Source organism: Delphinapterus leucas, chromosome 3, assembly GCF_059928025.1.
Source record: "Delphinapterus leucas isolate spDelLeu-1000000601 "Yukka" chromosome 3, BTC_Dleu_Yukka2, whole genome shotgun sequence".
In the NCBI taxonomy this organism is placed as follows: Eukaryota; Metazoa; Chordata; class Mammalia; order Artiodactyla; family Monodontidae; genus Delphinapterus; species Delphinapterus leucas.
The window spans coordinates 77724055-77740565 of NC_143131.1; the positions used below are offsets into that span (position 1 = coordinate 77724055).

The following is a 16511-nucleotide window of genomic DNA, read 5'->3' on the forward strand; positions in this document are numbered from 1 at the left end:
AGAAATACCCAGCTGAGCCTGATCCAACTTGTTCACCTACAGAATCATTACTAAATAACTGGTAGTTGCTTTGCGCTACTAATAGAGTGGTTTGTTATACAGCAAATGCTAACTGATACCTATTTTCTCTCCAAGGAGACAGTATGGTAGAGTAAAATATGGTCTGGACCAGGAGCCTGAAGAAGTGTTTTGAGTTCCATTTCTGCTATATGATCATCATAAGACCTTGGGCAGGTCAGTTATTCTCTTTTATTTTAGTCTATTATCTATAAAATGGAAATGGTAATATGTGTCTATTTCACAAGTAGGCTGTGGGAAACAAATTATGTAATATACGTGAAAATGCGTTATCATAAAGTACTATACCAATGTAAGTAATGTCAATTTTATGTTTTTCTTTTTTTTTTGTTGTTGTTGTTGTTGTTTTGTTTGTTTTTTTGCGGTACGCGGGCCTCTCACTGTTGTGGCCTCTCCCGTCGCGGAGCACAGGCTCTGGACGCGCAGGCTCAGCGGCCATGGCTCACGAGCCCAGCCACTCCGCGGCATGTGGGATCCTCCCGGACCGGGGCACGAACCCGTGTCCCCTGCATCGGCAGGCGGACTCTCAACCACTGCGCCACCAGGAAGCCCTGTTTTTCATATTTAAAATTGTTTCTGAAAAATAACAGAGACTTTATAAAATGATACTCCAAGATAAGTCAACATGATAATTGTTCTTTGAGCAATTATAGAAGATGGATGGTGTTCCTTAGAGGGATTTCTGTGTGGTCTGGGAGGAAGGGGTTTGCTGGAAGGAAGCCATAAGTATTGGGTTGGCCAAAAGGATTGTTCGGTTTTTTTCCGTAAGATGGCTCTAGTAGCACTTAGTTGTCTTTAACTTCATTCGAAACAATTTTGTTAGATTGTATGTGACAGCTGTCATACCGGCGTGCATTTAAAAAAAAGCTTATCAAAACTGGTGAATTTTTGTGTAGCCATTTTATTATTGAATATGGAAGAAAAAAGCAACATTTTTGGCATATTATGCTTTATTTTTTCAAGAAAGGTAAAAAGGCAACTGAAACGCAAAAAAAAGATTTGTGCAGTGTATGGAGAAGGTGCTGTGACTGATCAAGCATGTCAAAAGTGGTCTGCAAAGTTTTGTGCTAGAGATTTCTCACTGGATAGTGCTCCATGGTCGGGTAGACCAGTTGAAGTTGATAGCAATCAAATAGAGACATTAATTGAGAACAATCAACGTTATACCACACGGGGGATAGCCGACATACTCAAAATATCCAGAGCATCGAAAATCATTTGCACCAGCTTGGTTATGTTCCTCGCTTTGATGTTTGGGTTCCATATAAGTTAAGAGAAAAAAACCTTCCTGACCTTATTTCTGCATGCGATTCTCTACTGAAATGCAATGAAAACGTTCTGTTTTTAAAACAAATTGTGACAGGTAATGAAAAGTGGATATCGTACAATAATGTGGAATGCAAGAGATTGTGGGGCAAGTGGAATGAACCACCACCAATCACACCAAAGGCAGGTCTTCATCCAAAGAAAGTGATGTTGTGTATATGGTGGGATTGGAAGGGAGTCCTCTATTATGAGCTCCTTACGGAAAACCAAACCATTAATTCCAACAAGTACTGCACCCAATTAGACCAACTGAAAGCAGCACTTGACGAAAAGCATCCAGAGTCAGTCAACAGAAAACGCATAATCTTCCATCAGGATAACGCAAGACCACATGTTTCTTTGATGACCAGGCAAAAACTGTTACAGCTTGGCTGGGAAGTTCTGATTCACCGCTGTATTCACCAGACATTGCATCTTTGGATTTCCATTTATTTCAGTCTTTACAAAATTCTCTCAATGGAAAAATTTCAATTCCCTGGAAGACTGTAAAAGGCACCTGGAACAGTTCTTTGCTCAAAAAGATAAAAAGTTTTGGGAAGACGGCATTACGAAGTTGCCTGAAAAATGGCAGAAGGCAGTGGAACGGTGAATACGTTGTTCAATAAAGTTCTTGGTGAAAATGAAATATGTGTCTTTTATTTTTACTTCAAAGCTGAAGGCACTTTTTGGCCAACCCAATATTAAACTTATGAGGGGTTGCACGGAAATGTTTTACTAATAATCAGAGCAAGAAAATCCAGATCTTTAGAGAAAGTCATTATTGCTAGTAAATGACATTAGCATACATTGTAGATTTTGTGAAGTCTGGAGTTGAAAAAAATTAGGTTTTTAAATGTTGACAATTTTTAACATTCTCATTTCCCTAGATATAAAAGTATCTTGTTCTGAAGTACCAGCTTTAAGAATGTCAATTCCTGTCCATACATTTTTTTCACTTTTAAATCCAAATACCTTCTATCTAAATCAGTGTTATCTTGCATATGATTTTATCACTAACATCACAAAACACAATCCTTCAGTATCTATTTGTGCCAGGCTTTAAAAGCAACCTGCTTTTTTTAACATCTTTATTGGAGTATAACTGCTTTACAATGGTGTGTTAGTTTCTGCTGTATAACAAAGTGAATCAGCTATGTGTATACATATATCCCCATTTCCCTTCCCTCTTGCGTCTCCCTCCTACCCTCCCTATCCCACCCCTCTAGGTAGTCACAAAGCACCGAGCTGATCTGCCTGTGCTATGCGGCTGTTTCCCACTAGCTATCTACTTTACGTCTGGTAGTGTATATATATACATGCCACTCTCTCACTTCGTCCCAGCTTACCCTTCCCCCTCCCTGTGTCCTCAAGTCCATTCTCTATGTCTGTGTCTTTATTCCTGTCCTGCCCCTAGGTTCTTCAGAGCCATTTTTTTTTTTTAGATTCCATATATATGTGTTAGCATACGGTATTTGTTTTTCTCTTCCTGACTCACTTCACTCTGTATGACAGACTCTAGGTCCATCCACCTCATTATAAATAACTCAATTTTGTTTCTCCTTATGGCTGAGTGATATTCCATTGTATATATGTGTCACATCTTCTTTATCCATTCATCTGTCCATGGACACTTAGGTTGCTTCCATGTCCTGGCTATTGTAAATAGAGCTGCAGTGAACATTGTGGTACATGACTCTTTTTGAATTATGGTTTTCTCACGGTGTATGCCCAGTAGTGGGATTGCTGGGTCATATGGTAGCTCTATTTTTAGTTTTTTGAGGAACCTCCATACTATCCTCCATAGTGGCTGTATCAATTTACATTCCCATCAACAGTGCAAGAGGGTTGCCTTTTCTCCACACCCTTTCCAGCATTTATTGTTTCTAGATTTTTTGATGATGGCCATTCTGACTGGTGTGAGGTGATACCTCATTGTAGTTTTGATTTGTGTTTCTGTAATGATTAGTGATGTTGAGCATCCTTTCATGTGTGTGCTGCCAATCTGTATATCTTCTTTGGAGGAATGTCTAGTTAGGTCTTCTGCCCATTTTTGGATTGGGTTGTTTGTTTTTTTGATATTGAGCTTCATGAGCTGCCTGTATATTTTGGAGATTAATCTTTTGTCAGTTGGTTCATTTGCAAATATTTTCTCCCATTCTGAGGGTTGTTTTTTCGTATTATTTATGGTTTCCTTTGCGTGCAAAAGCTTTTAAGTTTCATTAGGACCCATTTGTTTAGTTTTGTTTTTATTTTCCTTTCTCTAGGAGGTTGGTCAAAAGGATCTGGTTGTGATTTATGTCAGTGTTCTGCCTATGTTTTCCTCTAAGAGTTTTATAGTGTCTGGCCTTACATTTAGGTCTGTAATCCATTTTGAGTTTATTTTTGTGTATGGTGTTAGGGAGTGTTCTAATTTCATTCTTTTACATGTAGCTATCCAGTTTTTCCAGCACCACTTATTGAAGAGGCTGTCTTTTCTCCATTGTATATTCTTGCCTCCTTTATCAAAGATAAGGTGACCATATGTGTGTGGGTTTATCTCTGGGCTTTCTACCCTGTTCCATTGATCTATATTTGTGCTTTTGTGCCAGCACCATACTGTCTTGATCACTGTAGCTTTGTAGTATAGTCTGAAGTCCAGGAGCCTGATTCCTCTAGCTCTGTTTTTCTTTCTCAAGATTGCTTTGGCTATTCAGGTTTTTTCATGTTTCCATACAAATTGTGAAATATTTTTGTTCTCATTCTGTGAAAAATGCAGTTGGTAGTTTCATAGGGATTGCACTGAATCTGTAGATTGCTTTGGATAGTATAGTCATTTTCATAATGTTGATTCTTCCAATCCAGGAACATGGTATATCTCTCCATCTGTTTGTATCATCTTTAATTTCTTTCATCAGTGTCTTATAATTTTCTGCATACAGGTCTTTGTCTCCCTAGGTAGGTTTATCCTAGGTATTTTATTCTTTTTGTTGCCATGGTAAATGGGAGTGTTTGCTTAATTCCTCTTTCAGATTTTTCATCATTAGTGTATAGGAATGCAAGAGATTTCTGAGTATTAATTTTGTATCCTGCTACTTTACCAAATTCATTGATTAGCTCTAGTAGTTTTCTGGTAGCATCTTTAGGATGCTCTATGACATGTAGAGTATCATGTCATCTGCAAACAGTGACAGCTTTACTTCTTCTTTTCCAATTTGGATTCCTTTTATTTCTTTTCCTTCTCTGGCTGTTGTGGCTAAAAGTTCCAAAACTATGTTGAATAACAGTGGTGAGAGTGGACAACCTTGTCTTGCTCCTGATCTTAGTAGAAATGGTTTCAGTTTTTCACCATTGAGAATGATGTTTGCTGTGGGTTTGTCATATATGGCCTTTATTATGTTGAGGTAATTTCCTCTATGCCTACTTTCTGGAGGGTTTTTATCATGAATGGGTGTTGAATTTTGTCCAAAGAAGAGCAACCTACATTTTAATCATAAGTATTCAGAATGGCTATTTTGAAAATCTATAATTTACTGAAAGGTAAATGACATAATTTGTCCTAATAAGTATCTTATATCACATTGCATAACATGAACTTTAGAGGGAAAGTCCTGCAAGGAAGCCTGGGAAGGCTGAGACTATCTTCATTTTATGAATGAGGAAACTGAGGCTCAGGAGGTTAAACTTGTCTAAGGACATCCTCTACTGAGTGGCAAAGTCAGCTAACTCCCAATCCAGTGTGCTTTTCCCACAATGCTCCACTGCTTCTAAGGTAAAGGATTTTATAGTGAATGTTGATGCTCTGAAGGTCTCAATTATTTAGGGACTGATTATTCAATTTGTAGATTTTTTTCTATCTCTACTTCTTCTCCTTCCTCTTGCTCTGGGATGACCACTAAATGGAATACCACTTTTTAGGTGCTCTGGTAAAGGTCTGGCATGTCAAAGAGGTCAAACACTAATGGTCAAAATGAGGTTTGTAGAGACAATTTCATTCTTCCTTTTCCTCACTCTCTTGCATGGCTCTGAATAATCAAAGTTAGCTATTCACATGGTTTCTATTAAATGAGGTTTTCTTCTGTCCAAAATGTTTAGAAGAGGTTAGCAAGGTGGCTGTAAAGGCAAAGACTGGAAAATAATTGAGCCAATTACATTTTACAAGCAAAAGAAGCCTTACTTTTTCACATGAAGATTAAACAAACAAAAAGACCTTTTCTACTCAGAAGCTAATGAAGGTGGGCTTGGGCTTTTCACTTCCATTTAAACATGGCAAATTATATAAAGTAGAGTGAATGATTCAAAATGTTAAGATTTTATAGCAATACCATTTCTTAGGAGGTGCAAGATGTACCTGATTTTTCTTTCTTTGAGCCTGGGGTTTTAAGAGTCCCAGGCAGGGACTGGGCCGTCCAGATCATCCCATCAATTGATGCTCTCATTGAAGTGCAGTGGAAGATGCCTGCATTCAATAATCATTCAGTGCGACACATGACAGTATCCCTGGGGGAGCGCACTTCAGAAAAATCATTTAAGTTGGAATATTGAAATATCCTATTCTTTTGCAAACTACAGTATATTTTAAAAAAGAAATCTCATCCAAAATGATTAACACTTCCTACTGTTCAGGAAAAAAGCCTGCCCTTTCAGACTAACAGCTGTGAATCATTAGCTCTCCAGTGATGAGATGTGTTTGATGAGTATTTTTCTTTCTAATTAAGAGATGAGATTCTCTATTTGACTGTCTCTTCAGAAAGAAGTGAAGAAAAAATTCTCTGCCTACATGGAAAGGCCATCTCCTACAAAACAATTAATTATTTCAAGGCTCTTTTAGAAAATCCCTTTCCTCCCTAATTTCAATTCATTTTTTTTTCTTAAACTTAACACATTTACGGCCTTTACAGTATTAACCCATTTTTCACCCAGCCTTCACCCTCTGTTTACCTGTTTGTTTCATCATTCAAAAATGTCTATATCAGACGAAATAAAATAAGGAAATATAACAAAAGTAAGTAGATGCTTATGCTAACAGCATTTGATGCGACAATATTCACTGATGTGCGAGAGGCCTCAAATTAGAAAGATAATAAATACATAGTGTTTGCCTTTTGAGGAATTAAGCATTGCTTAAAAAAAAAACAACAACTTTTAAGGGGTCTAGCCACATATAAAAACTGGTTATGGTAATTAATCCCTAAAAGGAAACTATTTTACATCTACCATTAAGACTGGCCCTAAAGAAGAAAGCTAGTGGATGTAAAGTGGAACCCAAAATATATGTCTTTTCTTTTTTGAAAAAGCCATCGTCCGGGTTAAAAAAATTCCTGAATTAAAAACATGATTGGAGAGAACAGTAAGAAGCAAATGAAAGCACTGTTTGCGAATCAATCCCATCAACCGCCTCCTTAGATCCTTTTCGGCACAAGGAAAGAAGGGGTGTAAGGGAAGAGGGTCAACTTTCAAACACTTGGGTGCTGTGCTGCCACTCCCCTCCCCCAGGGTGCATCTGGAAACGTGGGGATGTTTTTAGTTATCACAATGACTCAAGTGGGAAAGGGGTGATACCAGCATTTATTGGGTGGGGCATGGGTGTGAAACACCCTGAAATATGCGGAACAGTTCCACCCGGTGAAAAATCTTCCTGTCCCCCATGCTAACAGTACTCCTCTTTGAGAAACATTGCCAATTCTCACATAGACACTAGGATATTCCACAGCTAACTTAGAAAAGAAGAAACAGTAGGTACATACATATACAAATGTGCACAGAAGAAGGATAGATATATTTCCTAGATGATGGCATGAGAGTAGCAGAGAAAAAGAATTGCACTCACTCATATGTATTTGCACTAGATTCTTTCTCTCCATTAACGCTCAATATTTCTTAAATATATGTCTAAAGAAGAACTGGAGGTGAACCCATTCTGCCCACTTACTCTCCCTTGGATTAAGTAAGGCTCCATGCATCATCAGGGACTTCAGAACTTCATCTTCTGGGAAGGGGGTGGTTTTGCCTTGATTTAAATAGCCAGATGGTGTCACCACCTGTTCTAAGGTCTTTATTTCTGGTTGATTCCACTAGAGCTTTTGGTACCACCTACGTGAACAGGAGAGAGAAGATAGGCAATGTGAACCTGATTAATTCCCAGCCTAACAATAGCCTTTTTAAGGTGGTTTTAAAGTATGACACGTTACTCTCTTGAAAAGAGGCTTTGCTTTGTTTGGACAATTTTCTAAAAAAAAAACAGTGGTAAGGAATTGGTCACAACCTTAGACCTACTGGATCGCTCCACCTTGTTTAGCTGTTTCCTATGGTCTTGCTGCAATGACCCAGAGAACTTTATCATGCTTACATGCATGCTTATATACAGTGGCTTTTCTCCCTCTCTCAATCAGAATGAGAACTGAGATGATTCCCTCTACTGCTTTCTTTTTGAGTAGTTACAACCAAATACCAGACTGAAGAGACTTGTGCTGTGTGTGTGTGTGTGTGTGTGTGTGTGTGTGTATGTGTGTGTTTTATGTGTTGAGAGCAAAAAAGTCAAAGTGTACTCTCTACCAAATGATCACTTATATTGATTAGGCAAAATGCAAAATACGTTAAGAGGAACATCTATCTCTGTTGTTCTGGTGACAGAATGAGGTATATGGTTAGGAGTAGAAAAAAATAAATTGGTTGATTTATTGGCAAAGCTTTGAATTGAATGCATATACTATAACTTAGTTCATATATTTACTGAAGGTGTTAAAAATATCATTGTTTGTTCACATTTACTTAGATCACTTATAAATATACACCAGGAAGTTCTGATTCTTTACTTTGTGAAACCGTACACAGGGTTTTTGAAATTGCTACCTGAAACTTAAAGTCTACCATCTTAGAACATCCAGGCCTTTTTGAAAAGCATAGCTTGACTTCATCTATTAAAGAAGCAAGCATGACAACTAGATAGGACTCATTTGAAGCTGTCTTACAATTGACTCACAGAAATACCTACTGAAGAATCTCCACAACAAAATGGACCAAAACAACCTCAGAGGTGGTGCTATCAACTCATCATAGCATAATGCACCCTACTCTCCTTGATGGAGATATTATATCAATAGAACCTGCAAGCCAGAAGGCTTGGGAAATTATTTATTTATTTAGATTTTTTCCTTTTTCAGCTTACAAGTTGTACCACTATTTGGTGTCATTTTTATCAAAGTCAGAGATGAAAGGCTCTGGCTTTGCTTTGAGAACACTGACAACTCCAAAGTGTAAAGCCCAGAGTGTGTCCAACTACAGCATCGCATCAACCACACATGAATAACTGATAAGCAATCCCTGTAATGCTGTGAGTTTCTTGTTAGTAAAAGTTTGGATGTAGAATGAAAGTGACAAATGCTTATAGATGCCCAGAGAATGCTGATTCTCTGAGGTCCCTTTCATTAGAAATTAGTACTTTACCTAGTAGTTTGTAATGCCTACCATAGAACCAAGCACAGTTATGCTTTTAATTTTAATAGCTTCATCATTCACAGAAATTCTCATTCAAAAACGGCTGCACACAAAGTCCTTCTTGCAGGTTACAGATCAACACATATTTATTGTTTTAAGTGACCAGATACCAACAATTAAGAGGAATTGGTGAACTGGTATTATTTGGTCCATGAGGAGATTGCTGGTCCGAAGTAACAATTGCTCTTAAAAAATACTTAAGGACTACATCAAAAAACATGTAAGAGTGAATAAGGTTGTTAAGCTCACTGAAGCTTGTCTTTTCCCAGAATCCCATTTCTCTAGAATCCAACTGGTTTTGTAGGGACCCATGACTATCTCACTAGTGTAGGTACAGAACATGTCATGCTTGAATTATTTTCTAAAAAAAAAAGGCATTTTAATGTTGGTTCTCAATTTGTTTCTGTTTTGCTTTTGTTTATTCTCCAGTGTCAATGAAAAAGGCGTATTTTCCCATGATATTCAAGTCATTATAGTATGTTCTGATATCCCTTCCTGTCTTTTAAATTTTTAAACTATTATTTAATAAAACTGTTGGATTAACTGTGATATTTTAGTTAGGGATATTGTCACACAAGTGTGTCATTTTTATGTATTTTCTAGGGCTTTGGAAGTGCTGTAAATGTTTGTTAAAGCTTATTAAAGATAGTTATCTTTTAAATTTTTAAAGAAATTAATCTATTATCATCACTTTTTTTTTTAAGATTTGTTTTTGATGTGGACCTTTTTTTTTTTTTTTTTTTTTTTTTTTTGCGGTACGTGGGCCTCTCACTGCTGTGGCCTCTCCCATTGCGGAGCACAGGCTCCGGACGCACAGGCTCAGTGGCCACGGCTCACGGGCCTGGCCGCTCCGCGGCATGTGGGATCTTCCCAGACCGGGGCACGAACCCGTGTCCCCTGCATCGGCAGGCGGAGTCTCAACCACTGCACCACCAGGGAAGCCCGATGTGGACCATTTTTAAATCTTTATTGAATTTGTTACAATATTGCTTATGTTTTATGTTTTGGTCACGAAGCATATGGGATCTTAGCTCCCTGACCAGGGATCGAACCCGCACCCCCTGCATTGGAAAGTGAAGTCTTAACCACTGGACCACCAGGGGATTCCCTATCATTACTATTTTTGAAGTAGCTTCTTGATCAACTTCCCTCTTTGTGTGTGTAGATGCTGTATCTAGAAACACAAATCTGATACCAATGTTTGCTGATGTACAAAATGTAAAGTTTTCCCTAAGCTTGAAATCTGGCTTTAAAGCTATCTCCATCATGAACAGGTACAATATTTAGGGCAACAGCTGGCACTTCAGTTGCTCATGAGGGGGAAGTTCCCTCTGTTCCACATGACATGCCAGAAAATAGGATACCCAGCTATCTAACAAGCCAAACACATGTTAGTGAAGTCTGCGATCCAAGTTACTCTAAGAATTAATCCTGTGGTCTTTATACTCCTCCTTCTATCTCACTGAACAGAAACAGATCAATAATCATCCAGTAGCTGGTATGCAGAGGGCTGTACTCTGCCAAGTTTGGGGATGTTTGGTACCATATTCTGATTCATTTCCACTCAAATTATCTCCCCCAGGCTTATCCAACTTACGTGATTATCTTTCCTGGGCTACTGATTTCCGATCTTTCTTTTTAATCCCTCCTGACATAACCTAGCTGTCACTGCAGGTTATTCTTTATCCAGATTTAATATCTTCATTTCAATCTTAAGATCACAGAGCCAAAGTCAGAAAGTGTGTTTTTAAATTTTCACCCTCACAAATAGATTTAAGACCTAATAATATCATATATTTCAGTGATCTTACCGGTTTCTGAAACTTCATTTCCCATTCTGTCTTATAATTTTCTAATTTTCTCCTTCGCTGGTCTCATTCTCCCCAATCCCTCTGTTCTGGAAAAACTTCAAGAGTTATGTTTAGCAGCTCTAGCTATGTCTGAACATTTCTCTTTGCAATTCAAATAATCATCCTAGGCTGATTTTAACAGCCTCCTTTACTCCATTCCATCTTTTACCCTTGCTGTGTAATGTTTACTGATGAATGTCTTTCTTAACAGATCTAAGTGGTCTAGTTACCACACGGGAAGCCTAGAGGTTTGAACACTAAGTATACATTTCTCTTGGCTATTTTCCACACCTCTAAACATTCTCTTCAATGCAACAGGGCTTGTGTTTCAATGGTAACAGAAGTTATCAGAGAACACTAGTTTAGACAGCAAGCAAGCCGCACTCCAACTGTTCAAACAGCCTGACTTTTACAGTAAAAGGAAAGGCCCTGGGCCAAGACCACTGAGATGAGCAGGTATTTTTAGTTCACTTGTAGGCCAGCTCTAATGTAATTCTGAAATGTTGTCTTCAAACCAAACTCAACTTTTTCAGGGCTGTCCAAATCTGTTTTCTTTTATAGCAAGTACAAATTCTTGGAGCAAGGGAAGCATGCGTATCATTTGCAATGCTGCTGCATGTCTATGGTGTTGATGCCCGATGGCTCAAATTAGTCCACAAAACAGATGAGCGCATTGTAATTAGCTCTTGTCAAACTGTTAGAAATACAAAAACCATTTCCACTGTAATAAAAATTATGAAAAAGAAAAATCTCTCATATCATTTTCAGCCAAAATAGTTCCTGAAATGTCTGGTAGTTTAGGATTCCAGAGTTCTAAAAGAAGGCCATTTCATTTTCAGAAAAGCTTTCATTTCATTGACATGGAGATGCTGAGATGCTGTTGTTGTATTTGATGAGATTTTAAACCTCATTTCTAAAAACGACCTGTCGTAAGTGGACACATTTTGTTGAGCCACAAAGCACTGATGTATGATTCTCAACAAACACATACTTGTATTTTTTAAATTAAGATTTTTTGAACTTTTTCTATCAGTGTGTTATCATGTTTTCCTGAATAACTAAATGTTGTATTTTGTCTAAACAAAAGAGGACATTAAGGGGGCATAACAATGGGTTCAGATGGGATAACTTTGATGTTAAACTCTCATGTGACGGTCATCAGTTTCTTGTTGACAATTTACTAGAGTATTCATTGTTAGGACAGTAACACACAAGATTATTTTGCTCAGTTTTTAAGTTATTCGCAAGCTTCAGTTAGGTTCTGGAGCTCTCTGCAATTTACTGTCCTCTTAAAGAAAAATATGAGCTATTAACAGGTAGATATTTCAAAAAGGAAATTTAAATACTAACCAAAAGGTGGTGTAGTTTGAGATCAGGTCAGATATAAAAAAAAAAAAAAAAAAACAGAAAAATAATTATCCCCTTCTACTTGCCTTCAGAACTTTCTCAAAGATATCTTCAGGTAAACTTGGGGGAATGAGCAGGATGGTATAAATTATCTGTCTTTAAAAGTAATGAAATTACCACATACAAAAGTTGATACAAAATTAGTCACAGAGCTAAAACTATAAAACGTGTAGAAGAAAACATAGGAGAAGAGTTGTGGCCATGGGCTAGGCAAAGAACTCATAGATACAATGCTAAAAACATGACCTAAATGTGTATTTAAAAATTAGACTTCATTAAAGTTAAAAACTTTTGTGCTTCAAAAGACACCATTAAGAAAATGAGAAGACAACTCACATACTGGGAGAAAAAAATGGCAAATCATTAAGCTGATAAAGGACTTGTATCCAGAGTATATGAAGAACATTTAAAATCAAATCTAAAAAAAAGTGATTAAAAAATGGACAAAGGATTTGAATAGACATTTTACCAGCGAAAACACATGAATGTCTAATAAGCCCCTGAAGAGAGGCTCAACATCGTTAGTCACTAGAGAAATGTAAATTAAACCACAATGAGATACTTCTTCACACCTGCTAGATTGGTTATAATCAAGGCAGAAAGTACTAAATTGTGAAGGTATAGAGAAACTGGAACTCTCATACATTGCTGGTGAGAATGTAAAATGGTACAATCACTTTGGAAAATAGTTTGGTAGTTTCTTAAAAAGGTAAACACACATAAACTTAACATATGAACCAACAATTTAACTCCTAGTTACCTACCCAAGAGAAATGAAGACATATGCCCACATAAAGTCTTGTATATGAATGCTCATTTACAGTAGCACTATTCATGATACCCTCAAATGCAAACAACCCAATTGTTAATCAACTGGTGAATGGATAATCAAAATGTACTATATCCATACAGTGGAATACTACAACAATAAAAAGAAGGCACTCCTGACACAATCTGTCATGGATTCAGAATCACTGTGCTAAATGAAAGAAGTCAGAAAGAAGTAAAGGACTACATTTGTATGATTCCATTTATGTGAAATGTCCAGAAAGGCAAATCACTAGAGATAGAAAACAGACTAGTGGTTGCTAGGGGCTGATGGTGGGAGTGACTATAGTTGGCACGAGGGGTCATACAGCTCTGTAAATTTACTAAAAATCAGTGAATTATACACTTAAAATGGGTAAATTTTATGGCATATAAATTATACTTCAGTAAAGTTGTTTAAAATAAAAAGTGATAATTTCTGTGGAGGTAAATTCCAATCCAAAGAACTGAGAGAAACTAGGCCAAGGCAATGAATGATCATAGCTCTTGGATGTAGCTTGCCAACACTCTCAAAATATTTAAAATGCTAGTTGATGACACCATCTACATGATGGTTCTTCTAACAGTTGCTGCTCCTTTGAGTTCAGAGAAGTTCCACAAAGGCTATTAAGGAATAGCTAAAGCTAACGTCAGCATTAATGATTGCTAATTATAATTGGAAAACCAAGGTCCTAGAGGCAGGTGATGAAAAATGGTAATAAAATGCTTCCAACCTTAAGGTGAGACTATTACGCAATGAGTTTTAAATTCCCATGAAAAATATGACCCATTTTGAAAAGAAAATGTTGAATTCCCTACCCTGTGAATAAGAAATGGCTCAAAGGATGACAAAAAAATGCTGAGGAAAACTCAGTCAGAGAAGATAGGGAAAAAAAGGAAGGAAGGAAGGAAGGACAGCTTACAGAACAGGCTGAAAGAAAAAAAATCAGATGAAGCAAATCTTAGTACAGGAAAATGAGGATAGAGCATACAAGGTCACCTTCCCTGCCCAGAAGAAAGCACTACTGCATAAATATGACAATGTTTTCTTACTCTGTAACCGTGCTGGGAAGCTCTTTTAATTTGGACCAAGAGACTTCGGTTTTCATTTGAATTCCTCAGTGATGTCTATTACCAAGTTACCTATAGTACCACCTATCAGGAAATAAAACTTTTCACCCTCACTTCCATCCACAAAAATAGCAGGAAAACATTAGGAGGGATTCGTTGTATTTTTCTGGTCAGCAACAGTCAGCAGCTCCCTTTGGTTGGTTGGGTTTGTTTTTCTCAGTATATTACATCAAGAAAATAGAAAGGAAAACTGCTGAACACAGCAGGAAGAGTGAAATAAATCTGAAAACTGCTTCCCACTGTTTTTATTCCAGCACTTCGAAAACTCTGGGCTAATCCTGTATTTTCCTATACCGCTGCGTACATTTCTTAGATTTTTTTTCACGATAAAGCTTAATACGTGTGTTTGTAAGTTAACTAAATTATAGCAAGCATGGAGAAGCGGGTGAGCCCTGGCAGATTTCCCATTGTTTTCACAGCCATTTTCTCTATCAATTGCTGCAATCTACACTGGCTCCCTGTTCTGCTGTCACTGCTGCAGAGCTATTGTATCTCCCAGGGCGACAGGTGTGGCTTTGTCCTCTAAGTGCATGACACTGGGCAGAAACCAGCTCACCTTTCACAAGTTCACTGTTGTGGCAACATCACACTTCTTTCATTGACGTGGTTGCCTTTCAGACATGTTTGACCACGCTGTGCAGAAGTGCTCATCACCTTTCTCACTCTAATAAAGACATCGACTTAGTGGCATCTCTGGGTTCACTGTTTACTGGTGTAATAAGCGAGAGTGACATGTTTCCTCTTCTCTAGCTCTGGCTCAATCTTTTTTTTTAAAGGACCATTTATTTATTTATTGGCTGCTTTGGTCTTTGTTGCTGCACACGGGCTTTCTCTAGTTGCGGCGAGCGGGGGCTACCCTTCGTTGTGGTGCGTGGGCTTCTCATTGCGGTGGCTTCTCTTGTTGTGAAGCACAGGCTCTAGGCACGCGGGCTTCAGTAGTTGTGGCACGCAGGCTCAGCAGTTGTGGCTCGCGGAGTCTAGAGCACAGGCTCAGTAGTTGTGGCACATGGGCTTAGTTGCTCTGCGTCATGTGCGATCTTCCCGGACCAGGGATCAAACCCGTGCCCCCTGCACTGGCTGGCGGATTCTTAAGCACTGCGCCCCAAGGAAGTATTAGCTCAATCTTCAGGAGGCAGGGAGAGGTGTACGGTTTCTAAATATCAACTAGAAAAGAGCACCTCATTGCAAATTACAGCAAAAAGTATATGGATTGGGGTTGGTGTCAAAGAGAGGGCAATATACTCCCTAGAAACAAAACACAGATCATAATATCTATCATGGAATTTTCTGGATTGGCTATATGGCTTTGTTTCTTTCTCTCTTATGACTGACCTATGCAAAGTAAAGCGTAACTGGCATACAGCTAGAGAGACAGAGCCTAAAAAGGAACACTGTGAAAAGGTAAAATAAAAAGGGCTTAAAAAATGTTTTCTAAGATTTCTCCCATAAAACAATTAAGCCTGTTTTCTTTTTCTATTGTGAAACTTTATAGATAATGAGAGCCCCAAATCAGCTAAAACATTTTAGTGTTCAGGGTAAAAGAGGTTATGTATGAATACATTTACCAAGCTATAATACAACATGAATTGTTTGTGTATATGGATATAACATAAGATGTGTGTATATAAATTTATATCTATACTGTATCTATATTTATCGATACTTTTATTCATCCATCCCATGGGAAGTATGTAACTTAAATATTAAGTGATTATTTATGGGACCCTCTCCCTCAACTGTAGAATAGAAATATCAATTCAATTATAACACGAAAGTTCATTAAATGCCATTAATGATATAGTTTATCTCACTTCTAAGGAAATAATTTTACACGGGATATATATTGATATAGTACTGTTAATATATTAAGGAACTTTATTATTTTGAAACCTCAACTGGAATTGAAAATGAAGCCTGCTTTAAATAATTATAATTAAAGTTATTACCATGTGTATTAGCCATAATTTTTTAACGTCTACTTTACTATCTTATTTCCAGAAATAAGGTGGTAATGTTGGAAGGATTTTAAACAATTTTCATAGCCTCTCTTCAAGATCACATGAAAAGATCCTAAAAATATATTTTTAAAGCTTGTTAGAGGCTTCCCTGGTGGTGCAGTAGTTGAGAACCTGCCTGCTAATGCAGGGGACACGGGTTCAAGCCCTGGTCTGGGAGGATCCCACATGCCGCGGAGCAACTAGGCCCGTGAGCCACAACTACTGAGCCTGCGCGTCTGGAGCCTGTGCTCCGCAACAAGAGAGGCTGCGACAGTGAGAGGCCCACGCACTGCGATGAAGAGTGGCCCCTGCTTGCCACAACTAGAGATAGCCCTCACACAGAAACGAAGACCCAACACAGCAGAAATAAATTAATTAATAAACTCCTACCTCCAACATCTAAAAAAAAAAAAAAAATGCTTGTTAAATGTAAAAGAATATTTTTATATTATGTGATTTAAAG

General features: G+C 37.8%; 1 protein-coding gene across 15 annotated transcripts in view; it reads right to left on the reverse strand.

Annotated features, from left to right (window-relative positions):
- The window catches only part of MCTP1 (multiple C2 and transmembrane domain containing 1), a 357505-nt gene that overhangs the window by 102527 nt on the left and 238467 nt on the right, over positions 1-16511 (reverse strand). The window contains exon 18 of one of the 15 annotated variants that reach the window (XR_016392454.1): positions 7292-7452. The exons of 13 other annotated variants lie outside the window; for them this stretch is intronic. Coding sequence is in view for 1 of the 2 variants with exons in the window: in XM_089908382.1 (XP_089764508.1) it covers positions 7342-7452 (111 nt within the window). In the remaining variant the exon portion in view is untranslated. Of the gene's footprint in view, positions 1-495; positions 7453-16511 lie in introns of those variants that run through there. One more of the 15 variants, XM_089908382.1, reaches the window with a different exon arrangement.